At 49.1% G+C, this 27,992-nt stretch overlaps 4 protein-coding genes and 1 long non-coding RNA gene across 9 annotated transcripts in view; 3 read left to right on the top strand and 2 right to left on the bottom strand.

Annotated features, from left to right (window-relative positions):
• The window catches only part of LOC116330545 (sodium bicarbonate cotransporter 3-like), a 34,610-nt gene extending 28,970 nt beyond the window's left edge, over nucleotides 1–5,640 (top strand). For both annotated transcript variants that reach the window (XM_031752890.2, XM_031752889.2), the window contains exons 14-25: nucleotides 30–275; nucleotides 425–530; nucleotides 631–792; nucleotides 992–1,105; nucleotides 1,519–1,680; nucleotides 1,816–2,067; nucleotides 2,147–2,215; nucleotides 2,299–2,472; nucleotides 2,550–2,681; nucleotides 2,757–2,848; nucleotides 2,970–3,074; nucleotides 4,918–5,640. In XM_031752890.2, the coding sequence (XP_031608750.1) occupies nucleotides 30–275; nucleotides 425–530; nucleotides 631–792; nucleotides 992–1,105; nucleotides 1,519–1,680; nucleotides 1,816–2,067; nucleotides 2,147–2,215; nucleotides 2,299–2,472; nucleotides 2,550–2,681; nucleotides 2,757–2,848; nucleotides 2,970–3,074; nucleotides 4,918–4,999 (1,696 nt within the window). In that variant the 3' untranslated portion in view covers nucleotides 5,000–5,640. The remainder of the gene's footprint in view (nucleotides 1–29; nucleotides 276–424; nucleotides 531–630; nucleotides 793–991; nucleotides 1,106–1,518; nucleotides 1,681–1,815; nucleotides 2,068–2,146; nucleotides 2,216–2,298; nucleotides 2,473–2,549; nucleotides 2,682–2,756; nucleotides 2,849–2,969; nucleotides 3,075–4,917) is intronic.
• A 428-nt stretch (nucleotides 5,641–6,068) lies between these two features.
• zgc:153896 (uncharacterized protein LOC569930 homolog) lies at nucleotides 6,069–10,446 on the bottom strand. 2 transcript variants are annotated; one of them, XM_039619726.1, is made up of 6 exons: nucleotides 10,397–10,435; nucleotides 10,002–10,312; nucleotides 8,131–8,276; nucleotides 7,168–7,791; nucleotides 6,800–7,076; nucleotides 6,069–6,263 (listed from the first exon to the last, which is right to left on the bottom strand). In XM_039619726.1, exons 2-6 carry the CDS (start codon nucleotides 10,243–10,245, stop codon nucleotides 6,190–6,192), a joined length of 1,365 nt encoding a protein of 454 aa, XP_039475660.1. In that variant the 5' UTR covers nucleotides 10,246–10,312; nucleotides 10,397–10,435; the 3' UTR covers nucleotides 6,069–6,189. The 2 variants fall into 2 exon arrangements, with proteins under 2 accessions (XP_039475660.1, XP_031608744.2); XM_031752884.2 differs by having other exon boundaries at nucleotides 10,002–10,446.
• A 1,319-nt stretch (nucleotides 10,447–11,765) lies between these two features.
• mrps12 (mitochondrial ribosomal protein S12) lies at nucleotides 11,766–13,134 on the top strand. Of its 2 annotated transcripts, none has more exons than XM_031752888.2 (3): nucleotides 11,766–11,945; nucleotides 12,464–12,514; nucleotides 12,592–13,134. In XM_031752888.2, exons 2-3 carry the CDS (start codon nucleotides 12,466–12,468, stop codon nucleotides 12,972–12,974), a joined length of 432 nt encoding a protein of 143 aa, XP_031608748.1. In that variant the 5' UTR covers nucleotides 11,766–11,945; nucleotides 12,464–12,465; the 3' UTR covers nucleotides 12,975–13,134. The 2 variants fall into 2 exon arrangements, with proteins under 2 accessions (XP_031608748.1, XP_031608747.1); XM_031752887.2 differs by having other exon boundaries at nucleotides 11,939–12,080.
• A 143-nt stretch (nucleotides 13,135–13,277) lies between these two features.
• LOC116330542 (endothelial zinc finger protein induced by tumor necrosis factor alpha-like) lies at nucleotides 13,278–24,005 on the top strand. 2 transcript variants are annotated; one of them, XM_039619725.1, is made up of 11 exons: nucleotides 13,278–13,879; nucleotides 16,839–16,911; nucleotides 16,993–17,105; nucleotides 17,342–18,033; nucleotides 19,173–19,481; nucleotides 19,645–19,720; nucleotides 19,861–19,932; nucleotides 20,401–20,708; nucleotides 20,807–20,899; nucleotides 21,194–21,347; nucleotides 21,469–24,005. In XM_039619725.1, the coding sequence occupies exons 3-11, from the start codon at nucleotides 17,042–17,044 to the stop codon at nucleotides 22,140–22,142; spliced, it is 2,442 nt and encodes an 813-aa protein (XP_039475659.1). In that variant the 5' UTR covers nucleotides 13,278–13,879; nucleotides 16,839–16,911; nucleotides 16,993–17,041; the 3' UTR covers nucleotides 22,143–24,005. The 2 variants fall into 2 exon arrangements, with proteins under 2 accessions (XP_039475659.1, XP_031608746.1); XM_031752886.2 differs by lacking the exon at nucleotides 19,861–19,932.
• On the bottom strand, nucleotides 23,852–27,082 carry LOC120442692. Its single transcript, XR_005614867.1, has 3 exons — nucleotides 27,051–27,082; nucleotides 24,142–24,314; nucleotides 23,852–23,975 (listed from the first exon to the last, which is right to left on the bottom strand). It is a non-coding gene; the product is annotated as an uncharacterized LOC120442692 (long non-coding RNA).
• Between the last annotated feature and the right edge of the window lie 910 nt (nucleotides 27,083–27,992).

The raw sequence follows: 27,992 nt of genomic DNA, 5'->3' as shown, positions 1-27,992 counted from the left end.
CTTTGACCTCCTTTCCTCTCCGTCCTCAGTCAGTACAGTCTGTCCTACCTGCACCTGAGGACCAGCATCGGACTCTGGACCGCCTTTCTGTGCGTGCTGCTGGTCGCCACAGACGCCAGCTCTCTGGTCTGCTACATCACCCGCTTCACTGAGGAAGCCTTTGCCGCGCTCATCTGCATCATCTTCATCTACGAGGCGCTGGAGAAGCTGGTCCGCCTCGGGGAGCTCTACCCCATCAACATGCACAACCAGCTGGACAACCTAACCTTCTACAGGTGAGGAGCCGGCGACTGTCCGACCGTCACCGCGGTCATTTCTGCTAGAATCTGCTCGGGGCCAGAATCCCGGGCCGGTGCTCCCACGGTTGGAGCAAAGAGCTCGAAGTGGTCATTCAGAGTTTACGTGAGCGCTGCTGTTGTTTCAGGTGTCAGTGCGCCCAGCCCGCCAACGCCTCGGCCGAAGTCCTGGATGTGTGGAGCAAAAAGAACGTGACCCCGGAAAACATCACGTGGGATCAGCTGAGCTCAAAGGTTAGAAATAAACTTTGGTTTGCTGGCGCTGCGTCTAAACGAGCAGCAGCCTCTGCTGGTCATCAGAGGAACTGCGGCTGACGCTTTGCTCTCCCCGCAGACGTGCAAGGAACTCATGGGGGAGCTGGTCGGCCCGGCGTGCAGCCACAGCGGTCCCTACGTCCCCGACGTCCTCTTCTGGTCCGTCATCCTCTTCTTCACCACCTTCTTCCTCTCCTCCTTCCTCAAACAGTTCAAGACTAAGAGATACTTCCCCACCAAGGTCAGTGACACCCTGAGAGAGGAGGATCGACTGCTCGGTCCTCTTTAATGTTTCTCACGTTTGATGAAGATAAACCGATGAAAACATCACCACTTGTTTTACATTTGTGCGATGTAACATTTTAGAGCTGGAGGTCGGAGACAGGCGCGTTTTACCGTTCCATGAGCCAAAATATCGATGCTGTGTTTCCTGCCCGCAGGTTCGATCGACCATCAGCGACTTCGCCGTCTTCCTCACCATCATGATCATGGTGCTGGTGGATTATCTGGTGGGAGTTCCTTCGCCCAAACTCAACGTGCCCGACCGCTTCAAGGTATCGCTCGCCTCTCAACGTGCGCAAGTCCAAACGGCCTGCGGGGGCGCCGTTCCCCTTTATTCCAGTAATAATGTGTAATCCAGCTTCTGCGATGGATGTTGGGGGGAGGTTTTAAACTGAGCGAGGGGTCCTCAGCAGCTCGCTGTGATAACAGGTCAGAGGTCGCTCAATGCTGATTGGTCGTTCACTGGGTTCGGTTCTCGTTTAGGTCACAGCTCTGGACTCGCTCTTCATCTTTGACAGTTCGGATAATTTGAACTGTTTAAGTATGCAAACATTAAGTGAGAACATTTAACATATTTCATGTTACAAATGTTAAAAATGTATAAAGTTTGTGGGCGTCGGCTCACGCCTGCTGAAGCGATGCTCACTCGGAGGTTACCGTAGAAACGTTCTCACGCTGCTTTCAGCCCACGTCTGAAAATCGGGGGTGGCTGATTTCCCCGCTGGGCCCGAACCCGTGGTGGACGCTGCTGGCCGCTGCCGTTCCCGCGCTGCTCTGCACCATCCTCATCTTCATGGACCAGCAGATCACCGCCGTCATCATCAACAGGAAGGAGAACAAGCTGAAGGTCAAAACTGACGTAGAAGCCACGTGGCGTCGTCCCCGTGAGGTGACGACCTTTACCTCACTGTGTGTGTGTGTGTGTGTGTGTGTGTGTGTGTGTGTGTGTGTGTGTGTGTGTGTGTGTGTGTGCGGGCTGCAGAAAGGGTGTGGCTATCATCTGGACCTGCTGGTGGTGGCGGTGATGCTGGGCGTGTGCTCCATCATGGGCCTGCCGTGGTTCGTGGCGGCGACGGTGCTCTCCATCTCCCACGTCAACAGCCTGAAGCTGGAGTCGGAGTGCGCAGCGCCCGGCGAGCAGCCCAAGTTCCTCGGCATCCGAGAGCAGCGTGTGACCGGGTTCATGATCTTCTTCCTGATGGGCTGTTCCGTCTTCATGACCTCCGTCCTGAAGGTGAGGCGTCAGACGGTGCGCGCTGCGTTCACGCCTCGCTTCCTCGCTCCCTTCACAGATCGCTTCTCTGCTCTTTCAGTTCATCCCGATGCCCGTCCTGTACGGCGTGTTCCTCTACATGGGCGTGTCCTCGCTCAAAGGCATCCAGGTACGTCTCTGTGCTCGAGCGTCTGTCCCGCCAACGGCGGCGTTAAAGCTGTCTGACCTCTCGTGCGTCTGTCTGTCCCGTAGCTCTTTGACCGCATCAAACTGTTCGGCATGCCGGCCAAACACCAGCCGGACCTGATCTACCTGCGCTACGTGCCGCTGTGGAAGGTGCACGTCTTCACCGTGGTGCAGCTGTCCTGCCTCATCGCGCTGTGGGCCATCAAAGCCTCGCCTGCCGCCGTCATTTTCCCCATGATGGTGAGACGCACCGAGAGACGCTGTGTCTCCTTATTCCCTTGGTAACGCGGGGACTGATCTCCTGCTGCCTTCTGCAGGTTCTCGCTCTGGTTTTCATCCGGAAGCTTCTGGATTTCTGCTTCACCAAGAGAGAGCTGAGCTGGCTGGACGACCTGATCCCCGAGAGCAAGAAGAAGAAGGAGGACGACAAGAAGAAGAAGGAGAAGGAGGTGAAGGGCGCTGGCGTGTGCATGTGATCCTGCTTTTGTATTCTCATTGGCTCAACCGTGTGTGTGTGTTTCCAGGATGCTCGGCGGATGCTGGAGGAGGTGGAGGAGGAGCTGCCGTATGACAGAGGAGGGGTCCTCAATTTCCCAATCAAAAACCTAAAAAAACGGTGCGTCTGAAATCAAACACGCTGACGGCTGTGCACACAGCAGAGGCTAACGTGTGTACGTGTGTGTGTGTGTGTGTGTGTGTGTGTGTGTGTGTGTGTGTGTGTGTGTTTGGCTCAGCAGCGACCCATCAGAGGTGAACATCTCTGATGAAATGGCCAAAAGCGGCATCTGGAAGTCTGTTTCCAAAAACTCCGACAGCAGCAAAGCTCTGAGGCGCACCTTCAGGTACGTCTGCCTCACGACCAGTGACATCACCTGCTGCCACTCTGTGATTGGCTCTCTCTGCGCTAAAGTGTTTATATCCAGTCTTTAAGTGATGACGTGATGAAGCCTGCTTCCGAGTCCAAACTGCTCTGAGTTTAGGCTGTTGTGTTTTTAACATGTTTGAATGTTTTGTATCTATTTAATCTGAACAAGCCCCTAAAAAAACAGTCAGTGATCACTGTCGGCCTCTCTCAGTTTGTATCACCACTGTTCATTTTAAAGCTCAGTTTTTAAACCCTCACGATGTAACTACAGCACAGCCCATGCAGCAGTATATTAATGACTAACCTCGCCTCAAAAAGGGCGTGAACACAAAGCGCGGACCCGCTGAAACATCAGAATCAGCGAGCTGTCGGCTTTCAGCCCCGACCGTGTCCGTGCAGTTGTTGTGCCAAACAGTGATTGTCTGCCAGAAAGTGATTGCCGTCCGCGGGAGCGCGCGCAGACGCTTAAAGCTGCAGCGCCCGTCGGGTGAGAAAGGCGACATCTCACTGATTCTGATCCGCGGGTCCGCGCTGTGTGTTTACATCCTTGTGCAGAATCCGTGTTCCTGCTCTCATTTACTGTCTTAGCTGTTTGGTGGTTGTTGAAATTTTGAGAGTTTTCACCTGAGATTCTGGCGTTTCGGGCAAAATAAATTTATATTAAAAAATCGATTCAGGATTTTAATGAATCGATTTCACGTTATCCAAGCCAGAATCGATTTTAATCGATGAATCGATAATCAAAACCCACCCCTAGTTTACAGCATCCTGCCATGCGATTGCATTTGTCCCTAACCATCGGGAACCCTCATGTTAACTTTTATCGAGTGGAAAAAAGTTAGCGTTCGTCCTCCAGCTTCACTGTGTTTATGCTATGCTAACATAGCTGTGTCGCTAGCGATCATGTAGCACATCATTATATAGCAGCTAGCCCAACTTCAGTAACCCTACAGACGTCACTGCTGTTTAGTTTTCTGTCTTCATTTATGTTGGAAGTGATAGCAGAGCTGTACGTTTGAATGTTTCAGAAATCTCTCAGTCAGAACATGCTATATCAAGCTTAGTTGGAAACTAGCGCGCTAACTTCCTGCTAACTTCTAACTCCGTTAAATGTAATAAATCCTGTTTTCATGGATGCCTGGATGTTAAACTTAATTGTTACACCTGGTAAAGCAGCAACACTGATCATTTTATTAAAGATGAAAGAATTTAGACAGTTTTTAACTCTCAGTGATGCCACAGTGATCGTTTGACTTTGGACCCGGACACGACTGATGATGTCAGACTTGAAGAGCCGTCCTGTAACCATTAAAAATGAGCGCTGGCGAGGGCTGGACGATGTGGATTAACAAAAAAAATTCTATTTTGAAATTTTGGCCTGGATGTTGAGACACGATAAACACTGGCCTGATTCATGTTCCTGCTCTCCCGATGTTTCCATGAATATGATCTTTATTTGCAGTCTTTGAGTCCACGGAGACAAAGATTTCTGTTTTCCACTTTTTTTATTGTGACGTCAGATTATTTTTAGTTTTCATTATAAACTTCAAACACATCATGAAAACGACTCGCTCAGACCGAACAGCGGGGGCGTGCTTCCTCACAGAGCCACAAACCAAACCTCACAGATGTCACTCCACCTGCCACACCTGTCGTGTGAGCACCATCAGCTCGGATCTCAGAACAACCCCAAACTACAGGAAGTGGAAGGTTGCGGGCTCTGAATCGCAGGAAAAGCCCGCTTTTGGATGTTATTTAACGTGTCTGTAAGACGGGAAGTCTCTGACTCGGGTGCCAATAAAGTTTCTGTTCTCTTTCAGCCACGACAAGCTGCCGAGCGTCCAGATAAACGTGGAGAACGAGAACGGGCAAAGAGTTGTGAACGCCGAGACGTCGCTATGATCCACCGCCCCGGGGCAGGAGGGTGAGGCGGGGGCGCTGCAGCTCCTCCGTGTGCTCTGAGGGAGGCGAAAGGTCGCGGGGGGACCAATCGGGCTTCACCTGAGCGTGCCGTACTTCTGACTCTGCGTCGTCTCGGACGAGGCGGACGTTTTATTTTCTCATCGTTTTAAGGTGAAACACGAGACGGAAACGGCTTCTTCAGGTTTCTTCTGCTGGCGTTTTTTTTGTTTGTTTGTTTTTTTGTTTTGTTTTTTAAAAACTCGGGCAGTCTGTGATTGGCTGCTGAAGCATCAAACTGAAAAAGAAACGAGAAAAAACGGACGCCTGAGTCTCTCCGGATGGATGTTGTGAGAAACTTTAATTTCATGGTTTGAACTTTTGTTTCAGTGTTTGTGAAACGGGCGAAGCTCCGACACGTTTATATTTAATCCATCATGCTGGTTTAGGTTTTTATGTGTGTGTGTGTGTGTGTGTGTGTGTGTGTGTGTGTGTGTGTGTGTGCGCACGCACGTGTGGGGCGCGTGTGGTCTCTGTTGTACATCACCTTGTTGCCTACAGCAGAAGAAATGAATGATGTCACAGCTGCTGTTGTTGTAGTTCTTTGTAAAGGTTAATAAATCAGTTTGGTGGCGACGATCACAGCGAGTCACGTGACCTTCTCTAGTCATCTCGATCATTTCAGGAGGAGTCGCTGATCTCTGATGGATTTATTTAAATAATTTGACAATAAAGAGATTTGATGCAAAAGCTGCAGTTCCTTCCGCATCCACCAGAGGCTCCCACAGCGAGGCAGTCCTCACAGTTTCTAACACAACCTGATAAAATGTCCATTGATGAGTATTTCCTGTTAGTGTATGTGTTGCTATTTTTACACTCTCTGCCTCAGCTGTAGGGACTCGTTCACAGAAAAAGACATAACGAGGCAAAAAGGATTCTTCGTTTAATCTTGTCAAAAGCAGCGTTCAGTCTGACTGAATGGAAACGCCTCACACAGGAACATCAGGTGAAACGCAGCATGTAAAAAAAAAAAAACAAACAAACAAAAAAAACAGAAAATGAGCCCTTTAAAAATGTTCACACTGTTCATATTTATTGGAGAAGCAAACGTTACAACGTTCAGAGTGAACCTGCAGCAACATAAATGAGGAAATCGCTGAATCCAGCTGTACATCAAACTGATCCTGGACCAGTTACAGCACGGTGAACATGGCCAGCAGCACGGCCAGCAGCAGAGCCACGGACAGCCGAGCTCCCTGCGATCCAGCTGGAAAGGAAAGGAGCATCGTGGTTAACGTGCACGTCACATGATCTGCACTCAGAGCTAAAAGCTTAGCTAGGCTGGTTTTCACCTGATCTTATTAAACTCTCACATATGATCTGTTTGTGATTGGATTAGAGACGCCTTCAAAAGCTGGGTGAAAAGCTGGCTTTAGATTCAGTGTCTTGTATCAGTGGTGACGAGCAGTGGGCGGGGCCAGAGTTTTTAATGCGAATGCCTGACGACCAATGGCACCAAATGATACGGACTTACGACAGGTCTGTAAGCAATGTACAGAATTCTACCTTTTCATAGATAAAATTATTTTATCCTCAAAAGTCGTGGCTGAAATATGTAACTTATGTGTGTGCATAGCTCTGCTGGCAGAATTATGCGGCGAGGTGATCGGCACGGTCGCTTTGAAGCAAGAGGGTCCTGAACTGAACCTGAACTCGAGCCAGACGTAAAAGATGAGTCTATCTGAACCTTGGATAACAGACCGCTACTCTAGTCCAGATGAGCCTCAGACGAGGGCAACACACCTGTGGTAAAAGAGCCTTGCGGTGTTGTGAACGAAGGCTTGGCCGTGGTGGTCAGGGTGGGGAGCAGCATGTCCTGGGTCACGCTCAGTGACCCATTGTGTGGCGCTGGTTCGATCTGCAGCAGTTTGCACATCAGAGGGTAGATGTGGATGCTGTCGAACGGCTCAGACAGGTAGCTCCTCTTGAAGCTCGGTCCGAAGGCCCTGAAGATGGTCTTCATGTCCATCTCAGTGTTATGGAAGCCGTGGTCACCTTTATTCACGTAGACGATGAATCTCTGGTGTGAAACGATAAGAAGTCGGGATACGTTCTCTACATTCATTGAATTTTGCTCTGGCTTCTTGGAGGTAAAACGTTGGGGTACTTACAGAGTTCAGGTTGAATCCCAGATCTGCGATGATCACGATGGGAGGCAGACGCTCACTTTTGGCGAGATGGAAGCTTTCTGGAATCTCGTTTTTCTTGTACACCGTGATATTGGGCACGTTGGAGAGGGCGTCAAAAACTTCCTGCTCCTTCCCCGGCCGTGGCGTCAGGATGCCAAACCCACCGTAGTCAAGGATTTCAAATCCGGCGCCCTCGAATAAGTTCAGGTATTTGTTGAGGATGACCTCGTCTACCTGCGGCTTCTTCTTTACTGTGGTCATGCCGTGGTCAGAGGTGATGATGACATTCAGCCAGTCGGTCAGGTTGTGGCGATCGATAGCGTCCCTCAAGTAGCCGATGGTGCGGTCGATCTGACGGATGATCTCTTTCCGGTCCGGGGTGTCCGGCCCTTTCGCGTGGCCCACGTTGTCTGGCTCGCCATAGTAGAGCGTCACCAGGTGGAAGTCCTCCTCAGAGAACCAGCTCATCACCGTGTCAATATTCTGACGCCACTCGGTCTCATTGTCGTCGGGGTGGCCGGAGTCCTCCAGTAGCGCTCGATTGACCGCTTGGCCACTGTAGTTGGCTCCACCTCCGGGGTAGAAGAAGGAAGCTGTTTTCAGACCCTGAAATCAGAATAGTTAAACAGAACGGTCAGCACCACATCGCACTCCTGATCTGTGATCGTATTATGGCTTCAAATAGAGTCCAGAAGTGTTAGAAGCACTCTCGAGTTCACAGGAAGAGCAGATTTCATCCAGCTTGGTTTTCCGTTTTTTATCGGTGATGTTCCTGAAGAATCCTACTTTTCCTCAAATTCGACAAACATAAAAATGGCACCTTTAGATGTGGACTACTTTCTACATTCAGTGCTCTCATGAGTGTTTGGATCATCAGTTCCGGTAAAAATAACCACGATGACACGTCATCCTGTGTCGGTGCAGCTGACCTGTACTCCCACTCACCTGGTTCTGAGCGGTGATCCACAGCGGCAGAGCTCCATTGTCCCACCACTCCGATCTTTTCAGTGTCTCTTTGTGAGGAACTTTCAGGTTCGTCTCTTGGTCAAACATCAAGTTATGGACGACTTCGTGATCCTCCACCCATCGGCCTAAAGAGCACAGCAAGGTTTTAGCACATTCAGCTGCACTGCTCTGGAAGCTGAAAGCAGACAGTAAGATCCTTTATTTGAGAGGGACTAATTATCACAGGTCTGATTAGAGATTAGTGATCTTTTTATTGAGGAGTCTGAGACGATGAGAAACGCCGACAGAAGCTGAGCCAGACTTTAGGTTGTGCATGGTCTTCACTTTATCTTTCCCCACAGGTAAGAAGATAAATAATCTACCTCGATGTTTCCCACAGATTGTCTGTGGGAGGGATTTGCACACATCTGTGTTTTACTATATGTGCAACTTCTGAGCCATAAATGGGATCTGTATGCAAGAGGTCACAGGCTTGAATCCTGGACAAGCCCCCAGTGTGTGACACTGGTTTAGTACATGCTAGCACCGTGCTTTTTTTGTCAAGCTAACAAAAAACAGTGAAGTTCGGAGCAGCAGCAAAGCAAGCAGAGATGTTTATGCCACAGTCGATCTACACCATACAGGCTAAATCAGCAGGTAACGCTCACTAAACCAATAAGGAAGCTTTTATTGCCTGAAAGGCCACGAGGGAGATGTATTAGTGAATGTTGCTCCCATCTTCATAGGCTGTCCTCCAGGCACGGCTAACACACCAGACCCTGGGATGGGGTCACACCGAGTCTGCAGAAGGTTTAAGTTGGATGTCAGAAAGTGTGGCGCCGTCAGCAGCTGGTTAACATCATCATCGCATGTCCTTGACCCTAGGCTCAGTTTAAACCTATCCCCGGAGCATCAGCCTCTGGACTCTGGTCTCAGACGGGTTTATTTCCCAGCAGCACCGTCACAGCTTATCTCTCTGGTTTCCTTAACTACATGAACCTAATCTGAGGTCACTGATTTGATGCATTATAAATCAAACTGAAGTGCACTGACTGCTCACATACATGACAGCTAATCTGCCTGATACTGCTTGTGAAAGCAGTTTTTAAATCATGTATTTATTACAGATTAAAGCTGCACTCAGAGGCATAATGAGTTATTATCAGCAGGATGTACTGATACATCAGCAGTAACAGGACACATGGAGGAGCGTGTCTGCTGTAACTCATGGCTGATCCTGATGATCACAGTCCAGATTAGGCCGGTTATCAGCCCGACTCTAACGTGTCCTCCTTTGTTCTTTGCTGCTCCGGTCTCGCTGTTTTAAAATGTATTGGTCACAGAACGTAATATTTTTAAAAAGCCTTAAAATAGTTGTAAAGTAGCTAAAGCAGACAGCTCTCAGCAGTTTGTAAAATCATGACTTTTAAGATATTAATTTTTTTCTGGAACATCTTTTTCAGAATCAGAGAGACTTTATTAACCCAGAGGGAAAGTGAGTTGTCATGGCAACAAACGTCCAGCACTCACATAAAGTGCAGAAACAGAGATATTAGTGGATAAATATAAAGATATAGGCATAAACATAAAAGGACACAAATATGTCATGACTATATTTCTGTTCATGTCGTTAATAATCGACAGTTTGAGTGGATCAGACAGATTTGCAGACCATTCCAGTTTTTGTTGCTCCTACTTGAAGAAGATTTTGTGGATTCTAATTTTTTTAAGTACTTTCAGGTTCTTAATATTTGTACTTGTACAGCATGTGTACTTTCCAGCGCATGCAGTATTCCTAATGCAGTACTGGCTGTGACCGCTGCAACTTTGAAACTAAATTGATATTAAAATGAAGTTGTTGTCATGGTTACCAGTGATGGTGGTGAAGTGGGACGGCGAGGTCATGGTCAGCATCGGGGGCGTGATGTATTTGGCCTTGACCCCGTCCGCAGCCAGCTGGTCCAGGTTCGGCGTGTCCACGTCCTGGTCGTAGTCCCACCTGAAGCCGTCGAAGGAGATCAGCAGCAGCTTGTTTCTCGTCATTGCTGCCTTGCTCAGAGGCTTGGCGGCAGCACAGACGACCGCCGTCAGAACCAGGAGGAGCTGCGGCCTCATCTTCACCTTCGCTCCAACTGACTGCAGCTCGGAGTGAAGCTGTAGCTGCTGTACCTGTCCTGCACACCTGTGGACCTCCTGGTTAATGTGTAACCATGTCTGATAGAGATCAGCTGACATGTGTGAAGCACGAAACCTTCGAGCCACTTACCGGGACTGATTTCCCTCCCGCTGCAGTAACCGTGCACACTGACCCCGACGACATCACGCACAGGCTGATGTTAGGACCTCAGGTGAGCTTCTCCACCTTCAGAGGGTTGATGGGACAGAAGGAGAGCTGAGGATGGTCCAGAGCTCTTCTCATGTTATTAATCATGATTTTCAATCATTTTAATCATTAAAAAACACAAATTTACAATCAAAAATAGATTTATTTAGACATCATCATTCAAACTAGAAACAAAACACATTTTTAAACTGATGTCAGTCACATAACACAGTACACTGAAGCAGGGCTGAGCAGGGATGCCCAGGTCAGCTCAGGTATCCCAGGGGGGCTTGAGCTGAAAACCTTAAATCTGCTCTGGCTGAAAGCCCCATTACAGAGTAATTACACCGTTATTACAGAGTAATTACAGAGTCTGAAACTAAAGTGCTCCACGTGTACTCGTGAGCTGATAACAGAGCCAAATGCAATAAAAACAGAATACTACACAATGATAAGCAGGAAAAATGACACATTTGAATAAGTGTTTAAATAAAGCGACGATGACGTGCATTACAACCTGTAGAATACAATAAAAACGTACGAGGAGCTGAGTCGTGATTTTTGACAGAAGGAGAGCGGCACGAGTGAAAAGGAAAGGTTAAAAACCGAGGTGAGACCTGCTGTGAAGGCCACGAGGGAGATGTATTAGTGAATGTTGCTCCCATCTTCATAGGCTGTCCTCCAAGCACGGCTAACACACCAGACCCTGGGATGGGGTCACACCGAGTCTGCAGAAGGTTTAAGTTGGATGTCAGAAAGTGTGGCGCCGTCAGCAGCTGGTTAACATCATCATCGCGTGTCCTTGACCCTAGGCTCAGTTTAAACCTATCCCCGGAGCATCAGCCTCTGGACTCTGGTCTCAGACGGGTTTATTTCCCAGCAGCACCGTCACAGCTTATCTCTCTGGTTTCCTTAACTACATGAACCTAATCTGAGGTCACTGATTTGATGCATTATAAATCAAACTGAAGTGCACTGACTGCTCACATACGTGACAGCTAATCTGCCTGATACTGCTTGTGAAAGCAGTTTTTAAATCATGTATTTATTACAGATTAAAGCTGCACTCAGAGGCATAATGAGTTATTATCAGCAGGATGTACTGATACATCAGCAGTAACAGGACACATGGAGGAGCGTGTCTGCTGTAACTCATGGCTGATCCTGATGATCAGAGGAAGGTTTAAAGACCGAGGTGAGACCTGCTGTGAAGGTCTGAGCATGTGCAGAGGAGCTCAGAGACGGTTTGTGGATGCAGGGGAGGAAGAAGAAATCAGGAGAAAACGCTTTTTCCTCCTGCAGGGGGCAGTAATGCGCCAGTGGAGCCACACTGACAGCGGAAGGATTTCCGGGTTGTTGAGAGGTCGTGGTGCTCGTGCTGCGACGTCCTTGATAGATTTCATTGGAATGCCGTCAGTACTTTGACGTTAACCGGTCAGAGTTCCGATTCCTTCCGCCGGTGTGGAGGCTGTTTGTCCGGGACTCTGAGCAGGTGTGTGTGGAGCGAGCAAACTTCCGGTAACCCGTGTGTGTGCGCGCGCGTCCTGAAGCTAGCCGATGTTAACCGTTAGCCCCGCTGTCTGTGCGTATAAACATCAGCGCGTGCACAGGTGTGCTCTTTCCACAGGTAGGTGAGTTTAGTGGAACAACTGCACGCGTTCAGTTTAGTTATCGTGGGTGTAACAGACGAGCCGCCAGACTGCGTTTATATAACCTCATATTTTAGATCGACTGACGCGTGCACGAGAACCCACGAACACCTGAGGACCCACCGAGAGCTGCTTCTTTGCCTGCTGACCTGAGATCAGTTACAGCTCCTATACTGAAACCACATGGCTCTAAACATGCTCTTAAAAACTTTATAAACCATTTTTTCTTAAATCCAGCTTCACACAGAGTTGCATCTATGTCAGTTTTAGAGAGCAGGGCTCCGTGATGCAAATGAGCCTTTATACACAAAGTGTTTCCAGTTAAAGGTCTCGTGACAGATGTTCTCCTCTGATGTTTCAGGAATGGCGTCTCTGTGGAGTCTGAGACCGGCGCTGACGTCACTGATTCAAGGTGAGTGTCTGACGTCAGATGAACCTGGGCGAGCTCAGTTTATTTTAGCGTTTAACCGTAAACTCCTCCCTCTGCAGCATCCCAGCATGTCTCTGCGTGGACCGCCCCCCTCCTGCCCAGGACCATGGCCACGCTCAACCAGATGCACCGCCAAGGGAAGCCCAAAGTCCCTCCCAAAGCCGCTGGAGCCATGTTTGGCCGCCCCCAGCTGAAGGCGGTCATCCTGAAGACGATGATCCGAAAGCCCAAGAAGCCCAACTCTGCCAACAGGAAGTGCGCCCGCGTGCGGCTGTCCAACGGGAAGGAGGCGGTGGTGTTCATCCCCGGGGAGGGGCACAACCTGCAGGAGCACAACGTGGTGCTGGTGCAGGGGGGCCGGACGCAGGACCTGCCCGGGGTCAAACTCACCGTGGTCCGGGGGAAATATGACTGCGCTCACGTGGTGAAGAAGAAGCAGTAGACTGACTGTGGGGGGAGGGGTGAAGTGTGTGTGTGGGCGTGCGTGTTGTGACCTACTGCCAGCAGCGGCGACGGTCCTGAGGTTCACTCAGCTCCATGTTTGTGATGACTTGCTGTCAGTGTCCAGAATTAAAGACACTTCCTGTTCATCCTGTATAACACACACTGTTGTTGTCGTCACTTCAGTTTGAGTTGGCGTTTGTTACTGCACGTGTCGAGGTCACATTTCAGAGGGAAATCCCTGAAAACAGGCGGTGCTGCCTTTCACGGAGGCAGCCTCGCCGCCATGTTGCATATGTATGAAATTTGGTGCACACAGTTTTGGCATTTGCAGGTTCCTCCTCATCTTTGAGATGTACTCACACAGTTTACTCTGAAGGCCACACTGACGCTGAGGTGTGAAGTTTAACTGTGAGGTCTTATTTGTGGCGCGGTGGCAGATTTCAATCATTCGCCGTGATGTGAGTCCAAATAAATTCATAAGGATGAAGATACCCCAAAATATTCAGTTTGCCTTCATGTGGAAGGAAGAATAAAATAAAATAGTCCTTAGATTGATCTGTGTGATAACCTGTCCATGAGTTCCAGGTGAGTTACCTCCAGGTTGTTGCAGTCTCTCCTGCAGAGGTCAAAGGTGACCGTGAAGCTGCTGCAGATGTTGGTGAGGCTGAGGTGAAGTATGATGACGTAGGCTCCTTTTGTCTCACCTGATGTGTGCATGAACGCACGCGGACGCCCGCCTCCCGCTGCAGTGTTGTTGTAGTTCACCGTCCGGCCAGCGGCGGCAGCACTGAGTGAGGTTCAGGTGGGACTCACCTGCTGTCTGACTCTTCATTTTTTTTTTTTTTTTTAATTCTCTGGTTTTTCTGTTCTCCTGGAGTAGGTGTGAATGCTCCTGACAGACAGGTGAGAGCTCCATCCGTACACCTGCGGGTTAGCTCGCCGAAGGCGGCTGTGAAGCCTATAAACCGGCACTCCGCCTCCATCACAGCTAATTAGCGTTAGCATGCGCTAGCCGCACTCAAAGCTAAGCGTCAGCCGCTCTGCTGTCAGGGATGCTCCTGTAACACCGTCGGGTTTAGATCCTTTCTCGGGCGTTTCTTTGCCCGGTCTGTACGGACTGGTGTGTTTGAAGCTCCGGGCTTCTCTCTGAACGCTTTACGTTAACATAGCGGACTAGCTCTGAGGCTAGCTGATGGGCTAGCTGGCTGTCCGTTTGATGCTCCGAGTTAAAGCACCAAAAACCATCAGCGTGAGCTCCGAGCTGCTCTCTGTGTGATCGGGAAGCTCCTAACACACACTTTAATGCTCACAGTGCGGTAAAGGACGAAGAAATAAACAGTGAGAGCAGACAAAGACACACAGCACTGTGCAAAAGTCTTGAGCCACCTCTCATTTCTTTATTTTCTGTGACGAAAATGTGAAATATGTGCAAACATAGACTGAACCCTCTCAGGCAGCTTCCTGTGAGGACCCTTAGCAGCAGTTCTCCAGCTGCTGCTTTGGATGTTTTCTGTTCCCTGTCAGGATGATCCCACACTGCTTCAGGGGTCCGGGCTCTGGGGAGGACCATCCGTGACTCATGGTGTTCCACAGTGACGGTTCCACACCTGGGGGTCAGGTTTTTCATGGGGCTCAGAACAAGAACAGAGGGCAGCATCTAATTTATTTGGAGCACAAACAAAATTAATTGAACATTTAAAAATAAACCATACAAATGAATTTCAAACATACTGTTCATGTGGTCGATGCACCTTTAAACAAAGTTAAATTTTTGTACAGTAACATTTCTCTTTTTTTGTACAAAAGATATTTTTGTTCTTATGTATTTATTTTGTTATAAAGTGACTTTTTTACAGCGTGAAACTTTCTGTTCAGTAATCTTTCATCCTCTAGCATTGGCACACAGTAGCCTGTAACATTATAATAACAGTATTCTTACAAATGCACCGATGTGTTTCTTTATCACAGCATAGCTCCCTCTGACCAACAGAGGGCAGCATGCAGTGCTCGTGGAGTCGAGCTCGGCTTCCTTTGTCGACTGTGTGGCAGCATCACTTTGGTCACAACTGTTCAGTACTTTATCCCACAACTTATCTGAGTCTAAAACCGCCTGTGGTGATCCACTGTGTGTGTTTCTATCCAGGTGTGCTTTCACTGCACTGGCAGTGTGTCTGGGATCATTATCATGCAGAAAAATGAAGCTGCTGCCAATCAGATGTTTCTAGATGTTCCTGCATGGTGGATCAAACTCTGATGGTGGTACTTTGAGTTCATAATTGATCAGTTTGATCAAAGCTCTCCAACACCGTTCGCTGACATGCAGCTGAAACCACGACAGAGCCTCCACCATGTCTCACAGATGGCTGCAGACTCACTGTTGGACCTCCTCCTGACCTTGCACATACTGACCATGATTTCAACCAAAAATGTTAAATTCTCCTTGTTTCCCTTTTTAACAACGGTTTATTGACAGCCGTCTTTCCACTGAGACTATAGATGGATCAGCTGAAGGTTCAGATCATCTCTCAGATCCTGCGTCGGGTCTTCAAGATGGCGTTCATCTGCTGCAGATGGTTTTAGGTCTAGAACTTCTCCTTCTGTCCTTCACTTGTCCACTTTCCGCAGATCTTTAAGGACACGCTGCACACCATGCTGATGTCATGTTTTCAGCAGCTCGCCTGGAATCAGCGTGTTGGTGCAGAAATCTGCCAAATATCTTTGGCATTTTTCATAGTTTCAATAAAGAAATGATGTGTTTTTATGTCTAGAGTTTACTATGAGGTCTTTGTTAACTTGTGTGTTATGAGCCTATGTTGGAGTGACTTTGGAGGTTACAGTTAATTCAATTCAATTCAATTCAATTCAATTTTATTTATATAGCGCCAAATCACAACAAAAGTCGCCTCAAGGCGCTTTATATTGTACAATTAAGTGTCTCAGTTAAGTGTCTCAACAAACACAAAAATGTTCCTCTGAAAATGGTCAAGCATGAAGACTGAAAATGTCCAAAGAGGAACTTTATTGAAGGACGTCTGGCTCCCTGAATCCATCCATTTTGTTCCACTTATCCGGGGCCGGGTCGCGGGGGCAGCAGCCCAAGCAGAGAAGCCCAGACCTCCCTCTCCCCAGCCACCTCCTCCAGCTTATCCGGGGGAACACCAAGGCGTCCCCAGGCCAGGTGAGAGATATAATCCCTCCAGGGTGTCCTGGGTCTGTCCCGGGGCCTCCTCCCGGTGGAACATGCCCGGAAAACCTCGCCCAGGAGCCGTCCTTGTCAGATGCCCGAACCACCTCAAATGCTCCTTTCAATGTGGAGGAGCAGCGGCTCTACTCTGAGCCCCTCCCGGATGGCTGAACTTCTCACCCTAAGGGAGAGGCCAGCCACCCTTCGGAGGAAGTCCATTTCCGCCGCTTGTCTCTGCGATCTTGTTCTTTTGGTCACTCCCCACAGCTCGTGACCACAGGTGAGGGTAGGGGCGTAGATCGACCGGTAAATTGAAAGCTTCCCTTTCACACTCAGCTCGCTTTTCACCACAACAGACCGGTACAGCGTCCGCATCACTGCAGCCGCTGCACCAATCCGTCTGTCGATCTCCCGCTCCCTTCTCCCGTCAGTCGTGAACAAGACCCCGAGATACTTAAACTCCTCCACAGTGGAGATGGCTCCCTGAAAGTAAGATATAAAGAACAGAGCAGTGGCTCAAGACTTTGCACAGTGCTGTAGTGTGCACTGCTGGTTGGGCTTTTAAGGACAGAGAAATGAGAGAAGCCTCTTGATGATGGTGAGCTACGTTAGCTCATCGGTGCGCCGACAGCACGCTGACCAACGTTTAAGGTTGATTAATGTTTGCTTCTGTCTCAGTGTGAGGATTCACTCCAGCAGGGCGACGACGGCTTCATGCGGCTCTGCTCAGAGGAAACGAACCAGGCTTCAGGTATGTCTGCACACTAACACCCACTAACTCTGTGCTGCTTTCACCATTAGCAGGAGGTTTGTGTATGATTGTTTATTTCAGAGGCCTGAAGGAGACGCATCAACACTGAGGAGGAGGAGAGCATGAGGAGATGAATGGAGTGAAGGAGGAGCCTGAGGAAACAGGAGAGGACTGTCAGCAGCTCCCTGCTAAAGGTTAGGGACCATCGTTGGATTATTTTAGTGTCAGAGCGGAGTTACGTCAGGGAGGAGCGCTGATATCAGGCCAAGGCTGAATCACAAAGCTCTGCAGGAGGAGCATCTGCCCAGCACGGACGATTCAGAAACCCCAGCGTCCCCCTCCACTTCTTCTTCTGTCTGTTTTTCACATGATTAAAGGAAATCCTTTAAAACGTGGTTTTAATGATCATGTATGTGTTTGTGTCCTGCAGGAGCGGGCGTCGTTCCAGGTCTCTCTGTACCAGATCAACCGGCTTCAGACAGCGCTCACCGGTCAAAGCGCTGCCACCGCTGCTCGGTATGCGGCCGGGAGTTTTCGCGTCCCTCCCGCCTGGTCGATCACATGACGGCCCACACCGGCGAGAAGCCGTACAGCTGCTCGCTGTGCGGCAAACGCTTCACAAAGAAGATAAACGTGGCGGTCCACCAGCGGGTTCACACCGGAGAGAAGCCGTATTCCTGCCCCGACTGCGGCATCAGCTACGCCCAGCTCAGCTGCCTGCGGCGTCACCGCCTCGGGCACGCCGCAGAGAAGCCCCACTGCTGCTCGGTGTGCGGGAGAGGATTTGTCCAGCGGCGCCACCTCGTCCAGCACGAGCGCACTCACACCGGAGAGAGGCCGTTCCTCTGCTCGCTGTGCCCCAAGAGCTTTGCCTCCAGGACGGGGCTCGTTGACCACCAGAAAACCCACACTGGCCAAAACCTGTACTCCTGCTCCATCTGCGAGAAGGTTTTCTCCACGGCGTCGTCCTTCAGGGATCACGTGAGGCTGCACACGGGGCAGCAGCCACACCGCTGCTCGCTGTGCGGCAAGAGCTTCAACAGGCCGGGCCTGCTGAGGAAACACCTGCAGAAGCACGCCGAGCAGATCCAGGTGGTCAAAGTCGAAGGTGCTCACGGAGAGGTGAGTGTTACACAGGTGTGGTCACGTGACTGCAGGAAGAGTTTGGAAGGAGTGATTGGTTTTTGTGAACAGTTTGTTCAGACGTGTCACATTTTCCTTTTGTGCTGTAGGCGAGAGGCTCGCTGTGATGGGCTGTTTCTGGCTCAGGATCACGAGGCGCTCCTCACAGTTTCTGTCTGTCATAAGCAATAAAATCAGATTCAAGCTCAGTTTCAGTGAATTCAGATGAAATTCACCCATCTTAGTTTCACTCAGTGTCATGCCTGACCTCCTGGGAAAAGAGGTGGGAGTTCATTTGGACCATTCGGTCCACATGAACTGCTTGGAGGAGCAGTTTGTAGGTGGAGCTCACAGCCATCCAATTCAATGTTATTTACACAGCACCAAATCACAACAACAGTCGCCTCGAGGAGCTTTATATTGTAAGGTAGACTCTACAACAATACATACAGAGAAAAACCCAACAATCATATGACCCCCTATGAGCAAGCACCTTGGCGACAGTGGGAAGGAAAAACTCCCTTTTAACAGGAAGAAACCTCCGGCAGAACCAGGCTCAGGGAGGGGCGGGGCCATCTGCTGCGACTGGTTGGAGTGAGAGAATGACGGCTGACGTTCCCTGAGGAAACGTCAATTCCCATGTGAAGTCAAACAGTAATGTGTCTCCCCACAGCTGGAGAACCAGATGTCGAACACCAGGTGTTAACCTGACAGCAGAGCGTTGGGACACAGCAAACTGGGTCCCCTCTCCTCTCCTGGTTCCTCTCAGGGATCATTTTGTCTTTGTATTTTTTTAAACTCTTCAACTCCAGCCTGAGGTCGGAGTCATCATCGTAGTCGACGCCCATCTGACCCCGTGTCTGTGATTTAAATCTCAGGACTTTATTTTAAGACACACAAAGTGGGCGAGATACTGGCTGAATATGTCTCGTCTGCACTCATACAGACACTCTGGGACGCTATCAGCATTACCTCTGTTTATTCTTTGGTTTCTCTTCCCGAGCCTGGTTCTGTCTTCCTGCTTAAAGGGAGTTCTTCCTCCCTGCAGTTGCCGTGTAAAGATGTAAAGCTTTTGGTGTGAGTTGGTTTGAGCTAAAAGGTGAAGCTTCAGCTTGTTCTCCGTCTGTCTGAAACCTCAGGGGGAGATGAATCTTCACTGCTTCCTGTGTCAGAAGGACTTCTCATCTGTGGAGAAGCTGCTGCAGCACCGGGAGCTCCACCAGAGGGCGCAGCAGTTCACCTGCGGCGTCTGTGGCCGAGAGTTTGGCCGAGCGTCGCGGCTGAAGGAGCACATGCGCTCTCACACCGGAGAGAGGCCGTACCAGTGCGACATCTGCATGAAGCGCTTCTCCGTGCTCAGAGTGCTGAGGAAGCATCAGGAGATCCACAGCAGGGAGGAGTGCAGCGCCGCCGCCGCTGACGACCAATCACAGTCTTCGGACCAGCCGGTGAGCAGTCAGCCCCAACTTCAGAAACATGCAGAAATTTAAAATAAGTGCAGAACGTAAGAGGATTATTTTGAGTCCTCGATGAAGGTTAGCGCAGCTTCATAAACTGACCTGCTCACAGCTGATGCAGGTAAACTGACCTCAGATCTGTGCTCTGTTCCAGAAACCGAGTGAATCGCTCAGCGGGATGAAGCTGGAGAACGGGAACGTCGCGAACGCAGACGGAGACTCGGCGACCGGTGAGAAACTCCAGCTCCTTGTTTCAGACGAGAGCTCGACGGGTCGGCCCGTTACGCTCCGACAAAGCAGTTTTTCATTGAAATGACTCCAGAGTGTAAACCTTATCCCTGAACATCCGTCACCTCTGTGAACATCTCAGATAAAACCTTTCCTCGACGTCGGTCTGGATGTTGGCCTCCTCCTGCGTTTCCTACAGCAGGCAGATTAGCTGGTGAGGACTCGGGCGTTAGGCAGTGTGGTTGGATTCCAGCTGAGCTGTGTGAGTGAAATTTACTGCGGCATGAAAGATGTTTGGAGGCGTAGAGAGCAGTGAGGTCTGAAACTTCTCCCAGCTGTGGAGGACGAGATGAAGAACGTTTGCAGAGGGTTGTTATGTCTGGTGATTGTGACGAATTCTGGATGAGGGACCAAAATAAGAAAAATGATGTGACCTTTAAAGTGACTAAAGATTATTGTTGTGTTTTACAAACTGGAACAAGTTGCTCTCAGAGGAAGGCTCACACTGGTCAGTGTCATTCGGGTGGGCTGTGGCAGTGGGTAAATCTGTGTGGGTGGGAAGAGGCTGAAGGAACCGTGGAGTTCAGGTTTACACTGAAGCGAGCTTTAACGACACAGTACCAGGTGACATGAACAGCTGAGTTAAGCAGGTCCTTCACTGTCTCCTCCTGTTCGTCCTCAGGCAGGAGCACCGATACTGCGAAGGGAAGCTCCTCCCACGGCTGCCTCAGCTGTGGGAGGAGCTTCCCGGGGATGTCGGCGCTCTTGGAGCACGCCAAGGTCCACGACTCGGAGAAGCCACACCGCTGCCCGGTATGCGCCAAGATCCTCAGCAGCGCGGCCACCCTGCGAGTGCACAGGAAGACCCACATGGCCGACAAGCCGCACGCCTGCAGCATCTGCCCGCGGAGCTTCCTGAAGCCCTGCCTGCTGCGCCAGCACATGAGGACACACATCAGGGACGGGCTCATCGCCAACCCCGCTGACAAGGTGACGCCCAGAGTTCAAACCTCTTTCATCTGAGCGTGCGTTAGACTGAAGGCGCGAAATAGAAACTGCACTCAGATCAGATTTTATGCATCTTTCAGGTGTTCTGGTTCAACATGAAGATCGAGAGCGGGAAGGTGGAGGTGGGGATGAAGAAGAAGAAGAAGGAGGTGGATGAAGGTGTGAATGAGCAGGTAAGAAAACAGCTGGTCTCAGGTGAACTTTGACCTGTGTGCAGGTCTGAGCTGCAGAATGGGGTCAGCACAGAACGCAGCAGCTGTAAATGAAAAGCTGCGATCGTTCCCTCCGTCGCACAAAAGCCTCACCGATAGTCCAGGACGCACGCTCCGGTCCTCTGTGCGAACCAGCGTGCTCGTCATTCACATCACGTCACAGTTATTTTAAATTAGTTTCATTTATTTGGAGACATGATCACGCTAACATTTAACTGTAGTTTAATTTCCTCCTGTCTTTTTCTACTTCTACAGACCTCCGCAGGTGTTTTCACCAGAGTCGAGCCCTCTGTCATCAAACTCCGCCCCACCGAGGGGCGGGGCAAGAGTGAGGAGCGTAAAGAGCCAGACGTGAGCGGACTGATAAACTCTGATGGTGAGGAAGAGGACTGGAGGCCAGCGCCCGGCAGTGAGTCTTTATCTTTAATTAATTTGTTATTGATTGTTCCCGACGGGTTCTGTGAGGGCAGCAGGTACTCTGCTCAGCAGCAGTCGCTGTTTCTCTGAGTTCTCTCTGATGTCTCTGACAGACCCTGACGGACCCACAGACCCTGATGTACCTTTACACCCTGATGGATTCTTAGATTGCGATGGGCCCACAAGTCCTCGCGGACCCCCGAACCCACAGGCCGACAGCGGGGCTGATGGGAAATCGCGGCACTGCTGCCCCGTCTGCGGGCGTGACTGCTTCAAAGCGTCGGCGCTGCAGAAGCACCTGCGGATCCACTCGGGTGAGCGTCCCTTTCAGTGCCCCACCTGCAGGAAGAGCTTCATCCAGCACGTCCACATGACGGAGCACCAGAGGATCCACACGGGAGAGAGACCCTACACCTGCAGCATCTGCAGCAAGAGCTTCACCTTCTCCAGCGCGCTGCGCAGGCACCAGCGTCTGCACACCGACGCCCGGCCGTACCAGTGCCCCGTCTGCCCCAAGACCTTCAAGCAGCGCAGCTCGCTCAAAGAGCACCAGCTGACGCACTCGGGCGTCCGCTACCAGTGCCCGCTGTGCAGCAAGAGCTTCAGCCGCGCCCTCGAGCTCACCTACCACGTGGATGTGCACTCGGAGGCTCGGCCGTACTTCTGCGACATCTGCCAGAAGAACCTGAGCGGAGCCCGAGTCTTCAGGAAGCACATGAAGAAGCACGAGCTGCAGCCAGCCGGGCTGAGGGAGGCCGGGACCTCCTCGACCAATGAGAGTCTCTGAAAGAGGCGAGAGAGGGAGGCCCATGCTGGGGAAACCAGTGTGGACAAAAGTCAGCGAGTAACCAGTGAAACCAGTGTGTGTTCAGCCTCAGATATTAGAAGGACTTCAGAGGACGCGCTCGGTTAAATCTGCCTTAAAGGAAAGTTCTGAGATGCTGTTAGCCCCGCCTCAGCTCACGCCACTTGCTTTTGTGGACACGGTGCGGAAACAGGAAGGAGCATGAGCTTTCAGACTGTATGCTAAGCTAGGCTAACAGCATCCCAAAGTAACAGAACGAATCTCCGCCTCCAAACGAGCCGCAGCTCCACAATCCGGCCGGCTGATTGGACCACACTGACCCTTTAACCAAAGTGCTTTTGGTGCCTGAACCACAGACACGTGTCCGGATGTGAACCCTGAACTTGGCCGACAGCTCCTCGTTCTCCTAAAGGTCACGTTTCAAACGAGACGCGTGGTCACGAAGGGTTTTTCAAATTTTTAGTGCTTGATGAATATTTGGTGCTACAGATCAGCAGCCCTGGTTCTGATTTCATTTCTGTAGAGGTAAAACAGCTAATATGTGAAGGTCAAAGGTCAGCCACACAGAGGCCTTTGTGCTGTTGCAGAGTTGGTGAATTCACCCGAGTCTAACCTAAAAAACTGTCCTTGGTCCAGTTTGTACACCAGGCATTAATGAAGTCACCACTTCATTAATGCCTCACCTTCACCTGAACCTCGAGTTTGTTTCCGCAGCTCGAGCCGCCGCGTGTTCCTGCAGAGCCACAGATTACGTGGAAGCCCGCCTCCACCACGATCAGAAAACACTAAAATACGAGGAATGAAGTTCAAACATCGCACAGAAGGATTGACGAGTGCTGAACGCTCCAACACTTCATTGCATCCTGAGGGAAAATCTGTGGAAATATGTCAGTGACAGAAATATTCCCGTCACTGTTTTTACAGTAGAAACATTTCAAAACACAGAAACAACACGACTGATATTTTCCTACCAACAGGTGGCAGTACCCCTCTATGAACTGAAGCTTTATATTTACACTCACTGCCCACTTTATTAGGTACAGCTGCTGAGTTAACAGAGTGAAAAGGAGAAAATATGGAGTGAGCAGCAGATCTCTGGGAGAAAATGCTTTGTTGGTGCCACAGATCAGAGGAGAATGACCTTAGAACTTATATAACTCACTAGAACAAAGATATGCAGAAGAGCATCTCTGAACACATCACACCTGAAGCAGATGAGCAACAGCAGCAGATCAATATCAGCCACAACATCCAGGATCTCTCTGTTGGGAGGGCGGGATGGTTTCTTGGCACGTCCGTGACAAGTTCACTGCCCTCCAATGGCCTCCACAGTTACCACATGTCATGGATGCAGTCGACAAATCTGCAGTAACTCTGTGATGATGTCATTCCAACACGGACCAGAGTGTCTGAGGAATGCTTCCAGAACCTCGTCCCATCTGAGCCATGAAGAGTTAAAGCTCTGAGGGAGGAAACGGGGTCCAACCCTGTACTGGCAAGGTGTACCTAATAAAGTGGCTGATGAGTGTGATTTATCTTCTCTTGTTACAGCAGCTCAAGTTAAATACAACAACATGTAACTGGGAGCTTAAATAAGTTGGATTATGAGAATATGTCCATAAATGAAACTGAAATCTCCGCCAGGTGAGAATACCTGTGAGAGTTTGTACGTCGTGTCCAACAAACGTTTCACTTCCCGATGAGGGATTTTCCACGAGTTGTAGATATTTCACGTGTTTCCAGGTTCAGTCTGTGGGAAGCAGACAGGAATCTGAGGTGTCCCAGCATGGAGAGAGTTCATCACCAGTTTATAATCTGAAACATTAAACTGAGACTTTCACAAACTGTTCATGCATTTTATTATTTACATATCAAATATATTTATGGGGTAAACGACCGTGGTCACACGGTCACACCTCTGGATGAAGCTGAGTATATTCTTAGCTACATCTTCTCTACACTGGGTTCGCTGTATAAGCACCTGGGTTTGTTCTTTTGGTGTGCCCGGTTGGACTGTGGGGGTTAACTTTCCATCAGACAGAGCTTCGCCAGATTCGGCGTATGCCAAGAAAAGGGGGGCCTTGTACCACTGGATGGCACCGGGCAGTAATGAAACCTAATCCATCCACGCCTATCCAATTCAACGGGGCGGGGCTGTAATAGAGCGAGAGGTGGGGTTACCCTGCACATGTCACCATAGAGCCAGCTGTTCACACTCACACCTACAGTCAATTTAGACTCACCAGTTAAGCTAATGAGCCTGTCTTTGCATTCAAACCCGGGGCCTTCCTGCTGCCAGGTGCTAACCACCTGACCTGGTGCTGGCCTGTGTTCGTCACAGTCATGTGATGATAACACGATAACACAGGCACAGTTCACGCAGTTCAATCAGGCCACAACTACCAAATATTACTACAATAACTACACACTACAAAAAATATTTCTAAAGTTTACATCAAAGAAAACTTCAACAGATCAGGGGTGTGCCAAGCAGAAGGGCAGAGAGCGTGACTGGACCCCCCCAACAAACATATAATTAGTTGGTGGAAAGTTCATGGTTCCTGTTATAGGAGTCATCGTGTTAGCACCCAGCTGCAGTGGCACAACACGCTAGGCTACAAAAATCATGAACTGCACGACCGTCAGAAACTTGACATCGACTTTGTGGTATGAGGTCATTCGCCAGGCAGCGGACGGCGGCTGTAAGGGGCCCACAAAGACGACCTTTAGAAGAAAAGGCCCGACAGAATATCCTCACACATCACAGGACCCTTCAGAGGACCCAGAGGGTTAAACGATTCTAGGACAAAGTCAAAACTTTCTGTAGCAAAGACCTGATGAAGCTAAAAGTGAGTTTGACCTTCGTAGTCAATAAACTCCAGGTTAAAAACATGTCTGTGGATACAAGGAGGAGTATGGGCTCAAAATGTGGTCATAAATATTTTGTACTTGTAAATCAGGATTTGTATGTGTAAAAAGAATTTGTGTGTGGACTTAGCCAAAAAAACACCTGCAAGTTACAAGTACGAATTTTGACCCTACTTTTCTTCCTTTCATCTGATTGGTCAATGTCATGTCAATCACAAATGTAACAATCCAATCAGAGGACAGATGGGTTTGGCTGTGGGAGGGGCGCTTTTTTTGAACTGCAGGTCCTTGAAGGGAATAAATGCCCTTTTACATGCCAGCCCAGCGTTTTCCTTCATCACCACGAAGGAAAACAGTCTGTGGTCGTCCGAGTTTGGTGATTTTTGTGTCACAGGTCTACGCAGTGTTGCCAACTCAGCGACTTTGTTGCTATATTTAGCGAGTTTTCAGACCCCCTAGCGACTTTTTTTCTATAAAAAGTCGCTAAAAAAAGACGTGAAAGCGCGTATCGCTTTTACTCTCAACAAGCAGCGGGTGCTGTAACGCAGTCAGTTCTTCTTTTAATCTTTTACTGTTATGCTGTTTTGTGGATCACAAGGTTTAAAACTACTTATAAACACACACACAAAAAGTAACTCCACCAGAGTGCCTATTTCGGGTCACTTTTGCCGGTCCAAGCCCGGGTAAAGGAGCAGGGTTGGAATTGTGACATTAAAAAAAACAATAATTGCTAAAAGAAATTTAATTTGTAGTTCTAAATAAACTCTAAATGCATTTAGGATGTTTTTTACTCACTTTATGTCTCTTCCACGATGTTATTTCTCTCTCCAACAACATAGGTTACAATTATATTAGCGTGACCAATTATGCAAATTAGGTGATGACGTCATTTAGCGACTTCTAGCGACTTTTAGGACAGCCAATAGCGATTTTCCTTACTGAGGAGTTGGCAACACTGGGTCTACGTGTTTAATACAGGGACTTCCACAGCCTTTTCAACAGCGCTGCGGACCGCGGGGGGGAAGCAGTGTTGTGGAAATGACACAGTCTTCACTAGTGGGGATAGTTACAAAGCTTTCTTCGTTATGAATTAGCATACATGTTTTTATTGAACATTTGAAGAACCAGCAAAAACAACAGAAACTCTTGTAGAGGACATAAAGTCAGAGATGGAAACGACAAGGAGCAGGTGCATCTAGTACAGGTAGAGCTGCTGCAGAAACCCACAGAGCTCAGCAGCCAGCGCAACAAATTCTGGATCCTTTGCTTTTAGTTAGCAGTTAGCATTAGCAGCACATGCTGTGCTGTGAAAGGACCTTTATGCTGCGCACTGTGACTCACAGCAATGGTCCCGGGTCAGCCCTGACTTTGTGTTAAACTAATCCTAAAGTAATAATGGTATTTCTAACCACTGACATACCACAACTTTATCCTTTCAACAGCTGCTGAAAGTTAGCGGACCTAGCTGCTATCGGATATTTATATAGAGATCCTCCAGCTTCAAACTGTATTACCCTTCAAGGACCTGCAGTTCAAAAAAGCGCCCCCCCGACAGCCAAACCCATCTGTTCTCTGATTGGATTGTTACATTTGTGACTGACATGACATCAGTGTTGGGAAGGTTACTTTTAAAATGTATTCCACTACAGAATACTGAATACATGCCCCAAAATGTATTCTGTAACGTATTCCGTTACGTTACTCAATGAGAGTAACGTATTCTGAATACTTTGGAGTACTTAATATATTATCATGCTGTTTACAACTACATGAATGTCCTATTGCTGTGATTTATTACTGTTACTGAAGGTCCGCGGCTCGAAACGTAGTAAAGGGACCTCTGGCTAATACGTCGGGTTCGTGTCGGGCTGGTAGCCGAAAACTAGCTTTACTTTGTTGTCTGGGTCAACTTTGCTTGCGGAGACAGAGAGAGGCGTTGAAAGGCTTCTCCAACGGAACTTATTTTTCCCGGAGAGGAAAACACGAACACAGTGTACAGTTGAGTCTTAATAGCTTACTTACAAATGGGCTCCTCAGGCACTCTTCTTGGCTGCAGTGGTTATTATTATATTTACATGCTTCCAGCTCCCGTTTTGCTCCGTGACAGCTCGGACTTTTCCTTTCTCTCCTCCCTCGCTCACAGACACATAACGGGTATGGTAGTCCATTCTCCCTGCCGCACGGACTACACTGCCCATCAGGCTACATGCTTTAGAGCTATGCCTGTAGCATTCTGCCTTTTAGCTTAGCACAACAACAACAACAAAAAGCGCTCTCTCACCCAGGAAACACGCAGAGAGAGCGCGTCACCCTGTAACCATGGCAACCGTAACGCTGCCGCCTGGAACAACAGAACGTAGCTGTCAAACAAACCCAAACAATCCTGACCATGACAATATGAAACAGGGAAGTACCGCCGTGTATTCCATTTATTTCAACAAAGTAACTGTATTCTGAATACCACCTTTTTAAACGGTAACTGTAACGGAATACAGTTACTCATATTTTGTATTCTGAATACGTAACGGCGGTACATGTATTCCGTTACTCCCCAACACTGCATGACATTGACCAATCAGATGAAAGGAAGAAAAATAGGGCCAAAATTCGTACTTGTAACTTGCAGGTGTTTTTTTGGCTAAGTCCACACACAAATTCTTTTTTACACATACAAATCCTGATTTACAAGTACAAAATATTTATGATCACATTTTGAGCCCATAGAGGAGGCCGGGAATGCTCCAAAGCACCAAAACAGGACAGCTCAGCGTGAAGACGCCGAGCTGCTCTCAGCTCTTTAAAAGCTCCGACACGTCAAAGCGCCGCCGAACGATTCTAGAACGAAGCCAGACTGTGACGTGATTGACGAAGATCTTTTTATCCAGGAAGGGGGCGTGGTCTGTTCTACTCTTGATGTGTTATGGTCATCTAGTGACGTCAGTGAGAGACAGTGAGACACAAACA

This window comes from Oreochromis aureus, linkage group 11, assembly GCF_013358895.1.
Source record: "Oreochromis aureus strain Israel breed Guangdong linkage group 11, ZZ_aureus, whole genome shotgun sequence".
Taxonomy (NCBI): Eukaryota; Metazoa; Chordata; class Actinopteri; order Cichliformes; family Cichlidae; genus Oreochromis; species Oreochromis aureus.
This window is presented reverse-complemented; position numbering and strand designations above follow the sequence as displayed.

What these genes read in the sequence shown, in the direction of transcription:
- zgc:153896 (XM_031752884.2), bottom strand. Translation starts at nt 10,365, where the DNA reads ATGTCAGCTGATCTCTATCAGACATGGTTACACATTAACCAGGAGGTC. An exon ending in CCACTTCACCACCATCACTG is followed by an intron (nt 8,277 to 10,001) that starts GTAACCATGACA and finishes TGTGCTCTTTAG; the next exon opens with GCCGATGGGTGGAGGATCAC. An exon ending in GGATCACCGCTCAGAACCAG is followed by an intron (nt 7,792 to 8,130) that starts GTGAGTGGGAGT and finishes TTCTGATTTCAG; the next exon opens with GGTCTGAAAACAGCTTCCTT.
- mrps12 (XM_031752887.2), top strand. Translation starts at nt 12,011, where the DNA reads ATGTTAACCGTTAGCCCCGCTGTCTGTGCGTATAAACATCAGCGCGTG. An exon ending in CAGGTGTGCTCTTTCCACAG is followed by an intron (nt 12,081 to 12,463) that starts GTAGGTGAGTTT and finishes CTGATGTTTCAG; the next exon opens with GAATGGCGTCTCTGTGGAGT. An exon ending in GCTGACGTCACTGATTCAAG is followed by an intron (nt 12,515 to 12,591) that starts GTGAGTGTCTGA and finishes CTCCCTCTGCAG; the next exon opens with CATCCCAGCATGTCTCTGCG.
- LOC116330542 (XM_039619725.1), top strand. Translation starts at nt 17,042, where the DNA reads ATGAATGGAGTGAAGGAGGAGCCTGAGGAAACAGGAGAGGACTGTCAG. An exon ending in AGACGGAGACTCGGCGACCG is followed by an intron (nt 19,721 to 19,860) that starts GTGAGAAACTCC and finishes TGAACATCTCAG; the next exon opens with ATAAAACCTTTCCTCGACGT. An exon ending in TCGCCAACCCCGCTGACAAG is followed by an intron (nt 20,709 to 20,806) that starts GTGACGCCCAGA and finishes TGCATCTTTCAG; the next exon opens with GTGTTCTGGTTCAACATGAA.